The 5,923-nt window shown below is 45.3% G+C and overlaps 1 protein-coding gene across 1 annotated transcript; it reads right to left on the bottom strand.

Moving 5' to 3' along the window:
• Positions 1–2,569: 2,569 nt before the first annotated feature.
• On the bottom strand, positions 2,570–5,223 carry LOC114028520 (E3 ubiquitin-protein ligase RNF186-like). The gene has a single exon (XM_027842790.1). The coding sequence runs from the start codon at positions 4,597–4,599 to the stop codon at positions 3,670–3,672; it is 930 nt and encodes a 309-aa protein (XP_027698591.1). The 5' UTR covers positions 4,600–5,223; the 3' UTR covers positions 2,570–3,669.
• Positions 5,224–5,923: the final 700 nt, after the last annotated feature.

Genomic DNA, 5,923 nt, shown 5'->3' with positions numbered 1-5,923 from the left:
TTGGTTGCATTATTTGGGTCTGTGCTGCATATTTCCATTGGCCTGGAGCCAGTGATCATATTTTACATAATTATAACTTCAAATAGTGTTGACTTTAAATACATGGAACTACTTCAGGAGACTTCTTTATAACGTCCGCCCTGTACTGCCTTTCTTGGTCTCTTGCAGTAATTCTTGAGTGGTGTGCTCGGGCACTCTAGGGTGCTTGCTGCATAGTCTTAAATAATCAGAAGTGGACCTCGGAGATCACTTAGTTGACTCATTTTACCAATGGCAAAACTGAAGCCCAGAGAGGTTTTGTATCTTGCCTGAGGTCATGGAGTGAATTAGTGGCAGAGTAAGGACTCAAACCTAGCTGGGTGAATTTCCTATGCCTAAAACCTGTGCCTTTCCATTTGGTTAGAGAAGCAGAAGACTAAAAGTTGGGGCAGGATGGGGGTGCTGGAAGGGGCTAGCTGGAAGATAAGAATGAGGGAGTCACACAGCCAACCATGAACAACCTAGGACCAACGGAAGCCTGAAAATACAAAACAATTATCTGAATTTACTAGGGGTATTGGGTGAGAATCAATCTTTTCCAGATCATGCATAAAAAACACATTGGTTGGGGGAGCTCGGTGGTGCAGTGGATAGAATGCTGGCCCTGGAGTCAGGAGGACCTGAGTTCAAATCTGGCCTTAGATACAGACTATCTGTGTGACCCACGGCAAGTCACTTGACCCCAGTTGCACCCCTGCCCCTCCCCCCCATAAAGCACATTGGGCCCAAGATGCTAATAAACGCATAATGGTTTATACATAGGTTTCACAGAGATAAACCTCAAATACCTATTTTAAAAATGCATCCTTAGATTCACATGACAGTTAAATATACACATTGACTCAATGCTGAATGAAGGGAAAAGGAAGGGAACAAGCATTTATTAAGCACCTACTATGTACCAGGGACAGTGCTAAATGCTTTTGCAATTATTATCTCATTTGATCCTCACAACAATCCTGTTACTACTATTCCCATTTTACAGAAACTGAGGCAAATAGAATTGCCATGGGGCACACAGCTAGTAAATACCTGAGACAGATTTGAACTCATGTTTTCCTGACTCTTGGCTCAGTACTCTATGTACTGTGCCACCAACCTGTCTAAATGAGGCCTCAGAGACCATCTATGTAGTGTAGGGGGGTCTAATCTCATGTTCCTCCCTCCCCTCCCAACAATTTTACAGAAGAAACAACCGAGAGAAGGAAGTGAACTGCCGAAACTCACACTGAGTTTGTGGCAGAGCTGAAACTCAAGCCCAGGTCTTGGGACCTGGGGTTTTCCTTCTATGCACATTCTCTTTTTTCTTCCACATGCCTTTCTTCCCAAGGCATTACCAATAGCGAGCATCCCAAGTGACTGGAAAGTCCAACACATGGATTGCCCCAGAGCCTTCTAATCCATGACTTCAGTGCTGGGAGCAGAAGAAGAAATAACTACAAACATACACATACATATAGAACATATTTTATATAAATATATGTTTCTATATACAAAATTATATACATTATATATAATTTTTAAAGGATAGTGAGGTGAAGAACATTTTTGAAAAAGGAAATACCAAATTCTGAACATTCAGAGAGAATTGGTTTGTTCATTTGTTTCTTGAGTGAGGCATATCCCTGAGTTCTCCCATCAAAGATGCCCTGAAGGAGCACCCATAGACTGGAGCATTTGCCTAGCACAGAGCTGAGCCCCCATGGGACATGACTCCACAAATATCAACTGATAGGGTAAAGGATGGTAATCATTAAGGCACAGGGAACTCTAGTTTTATGGATCTGGTCTAGGTACAGTACAATCAACCATTTGCTTGCAGGCCTGGGGCCACCATTTTATTTCTCTAAGAAAATTCAGTTGTGTTCCAGATGGAAATCACAGAAGCATAGAACACAGGATGTCAGATCTGGGAGGGTCATTGGACACACAATGTCAGAGCTGGGAGGGCCCTTAGAACAGAGAATGTAAGAGCTGGGAGGAGCCTTAGAACCCAGAATGTCAGAGCTAGGAGGGCCCTTAGAACCCAGAATGTCAGAGCTGGGAGGGCCCTTAGAACACAGAATGTCAGAGCTGGGAGGGCCCTTAGAACACAGGATGTCAGAGCTGGGAGGGCCCTTAGAACACAGGATGTCAGAGCTGGGAGGGCTTATATGGTCCAAGTCCCTCATTTTTACAGAAATACAGAGTTATCTTGGGAGCAGGCAGGAGACTTATCTAGCTCCAGTAACTGCTTTTCATTTCTTCCCAAGAGGAATCAATGGTCAAATGCCAAAAATCTTATTTTCTCCATTTTCCAAGTTCCTTTGGCTAGGCATCCAGACATCCCAAACATTAAAAGATTTAAAGATGCCCATTAAAGTTGGCTGAGAGCCTTCCAACATGTCTGCTCCTTTGAGAGTTGTTCTGACTTGGAGATGATGACAGGGAAAAAAAAAAGTGCCTCAGACTTTCTAGATGGCCTCATTATCCAATATGCCCAGCAGGCCCACTGTGCTGAAGGCCGAAGGAAAATGTTTTGACTGTGCAAGCCCTTTTTTTTTTTTTGGTGGGGCGGGGGGAGTAAAGGTTTGTTTTTTTTGGAGGGCATTTGCTAAAAACCTGTAACAAAGGTCTCTTCTTGAATAAATAGAGACACATAAGATAGTTTTGATCATCTATCTACTCAGAGAAATCAATACACTTATGAAAAAGGCAACAACCAATAGACTTGTGAAACAGAGAGGGGTCTAAGGCCTAGAAGGACCTTCATCTGAACCTGGCCTTCACCCAAGTGACACATTAAATGAAAACTTTCCAGAGAAACAGTGGTTGGAAAGGGGTGGAGGTTGGTGGGAAGAACTGTTGTATTTATGACTCTTCTTATCTTTATGACAAAGCTTAATTGGGGATCCTAATGCCCTGAAGCCCATGAATCAATTCTTCCCTGGGTAGGAATCACAGAATCATAGACTCATAGGATGTCCGAACTGTAAGGGACCCTAGAATGCAGAACTCCAGAGCTCTTAAAATATGAAGTGTAAGAGCTGGGAGGGCCCTTAGAACATAGAATGTTAGAGCTGGGAAGGGTCTTAGATCATGGAACATCAGAGGTAGGAGCCTTAAAACACAAAATGTTATAGTTGGAAGGGGCCTTAGAATGAGGAACATCAGAACAAAGTTTATTGGAATTGATGATGACCAACCCTTTCATTTTACAGAGATAGCCTGAGAAACCCACCTAATAATAATTGTTTCAGTTCAAGGTAAAAAGTAAACAAAGCAAACACAGCAATATCCCCAGGGTCCTCTTCCTCTTCATCTGTAAGCTCCCATCTCCACCCTGAGCAGGTCTCATCTAAAGCCTAGAAGTCGGACCCGGAGGCCTCTGGTATTGGTAAACAAAGGCCAGAGCAGCTGGGTTCCACCTCACCTTCCAAACACACGCCCATGGAACCAGACACCCTTGCAGTGTTTGAATCCAATGAGGCCCAGAATGTTTGGTGCCTGAGGGAGACAACAGCTAGTTCATCGTATCAGAGGGGACCTCCACTGCTTCCTGTTCCTTGCGAAATACAGAAGTCTCTGGCTGGAAGGAGTCTTTTCCTCTTGGGAATCTTTCCATTGGCCCTTTTCCCCAGCGGGGACCTGTCAGGCAATGGAAGCCACGTGGCTGTGTTTCTGCTGTGCGGACAGGAGGGTTTTAGCGGGGCTACAGCAGCCTCTGCTGCCTGGTAGGCAACAGAACATGGAAGAAAGCAGCAGTGCCAGGCACATGATGAAGACCAAGACCCACCGAATCATGCCAGGGTAGACAAAAGGGAGGATGAGGAAGATGAGAAGCACCAGCAGCCCCAGGAGGACAGCCAGTCTCCGGGCGGCTGCTCGATTGGCACTGACCGAGTCCTCAGTGTCCCCATCCAACACGATGACCACCCCTCTTCTCGTGGGCTGAGCTAGCTGCTGGGGAGAGAGCTGTACCTCAGGACCGAGAGCCGTCAGCCCCCCCAAGACCTCCGCCTGGTCCCGAAGGTTGCAGATCAGCCCCCCTGGGACAGAGGTAGCCGTCCGGCACAGGGGGCAGATGACCATCCACGAGTCCTCTCGGATGGTCAGAAGGAGCTTCAGGCACACGGCACAGAAGATGTGCTGGCAGGTTAGCACTTTGGGCAGCCGGTCACAGCTGTATCGGTGGCAGCACACCAGGCACTCCAAGTCTCTGTCAGCAGAACTGGGGGACTCCTGCGCCTCTGTTTCAGCAGGGAATGCTCCCAGGGATTTAGTCTGGAGCATTCCTGTCTGCTCTGGGGCATGGGCACAGACCACGGGGCATGCTGCCAAGTCTGGTAAACCTGTTTCTGCTCCCTCCGAAAGTCCGCCCTGCGTCTCCTCCATTCCAGACATTGCACGGACTGCAGCTTGGTTCGGTAGCGCTCGATAAAGATGGGCAGGGCTTTTTATCTGCTGCTTTTCCCTTATCACGTGCCTGAGCCTGCCTTTGGGTTCCAATCCCTGTTGTGCTGTTACTGGTACCAGCACACGGTTGTGGTTGTTGTTATTGTTGTTGTTAAAATTCATCATTAATCAGTAACCCAGAGGCCGGGAGACTTTGTTAATGCTCGATAGGGCCCAGGCCCCGGTCTGATAGGGAATCTGATCTCATATGCAGGGGGCCAGTTCTCCTTCCTGGGGGTATCAGTGGGGATTAAGCATCACCTGAAGGATTTGGGTTCGGGTGTCCTGAGTCCTGAGGACATCAGGTTTGGCATAAGGGACCGGAACTCTTAGAATTCATTGTTTCTCCAGTTTTGAGGAGCAGAGCTGGGGACTGGGTCCTTTTCTGAAATTCAGTTTTCACATGTGTAAAATGAGAGGATTAGGCTAAATGACCCCTACAATCCCTTCTAGTTCCACATCTCTGAACCTCTCAGCATTCTGAAGAGGAGAATAAAGTAAATGTCATTTATATAGCATTTTTAATGCTTGTAAAGTTCTTTACATATATTATTTCATTTGAACCTCACAGCAACTCTGTGAGGTAGGTACTACAGATAATGTTATGACCCTTTTCCAAATGAGGAAACTGAGACTAAGAAAGAGGATGTTATAAAGCCTGTGTATATCTGAAAGAGGGGGCAGCCAGGTGGCTCCATAGAGGATAGAACTCCTGGAATCAGGAACACTTCTCTTCCTGAGTTCAAATCTTGCTTCAGAAACTTATTGGCTGTGTGACCCTGGGCAAGTCATTTCACCCTGTTTGCCTCAGTTTCCTCATCTGTAAAATAAGCTAGAGAAAGAAATTGCAAATCACTCCAGTATCTTTACCAAGAAAATCCCAAATGGGATCACAAAGCGTTACATAGATCTGAAACAACTGAACAAAATTTGAAGGAGGGTTTGAACCCAGGACTTCCCAATAATAATAGCACCTACTTCCCAGGGTTGTTGTAAGGATAAAATGAGATACTATTTGTAAAATATTGCACAAAATTTCAAGCACTATATAAATGATGTCTATTTCTCCCAGTAGATAGTGTTTTATTTTTTAATTGCATATAGAGACAGTTTTAACATTTTTTATATAAAAGTTTAAGTTCTGTCTCCCCTCCCCCCTCTGTAAGATGGTAAGCAATTTGATATGTCATATATTCGCCATCATGTAAATGATAATAACAATTGCTATCCCAATCCCACCCCCAATCCATCCTTTTTTCTAACTTCCATATTAGGGTATCACCATCTTCCCAGTCACCTAAGGTTCATTCTAGACTCCTCACTCTTACCACTTCCCCCCCCATATCTGATTTATTGGCAAGTTGAGTCAATATTATCTTTGTAACATCTCTTATTGTGACCTTCTGTCCACTCTCTTGGCTGGCCCTCATCACCTCTTACCTGGACAGTT

Source organism: Vombatus ursinus, unplaced genomic scaffold (genome assembly GCF_900497805.2).
Source record: "Vombatus ursinus unplaced genomic scaffold, bare-nosed wombat genome assembly UNPS02014884.1, whole genome shotgun sequence".
Classification (NCBI taxonomy): Eukaryota; Metazoa; Chordata; class Mammalia; order Diprotodontia; family Vombatidae; genus Vombatus; species Vombatus ursinus.
The sequence above is the reverse complement of the archived record's forward strand: the minus strand, read 5'-3'. Positions and strand labels throughout refer to the sequence as shown.

Bases quoted from the DNA above. Each gene is read 5' to 3' on its own strand.
- LOC114028520 (XM_027842790.1), bottom strand. From the start codon at position 4,599: ATGATGAATTTTAACAACAACAATAACAACAACCACAACCGTGTGCTG.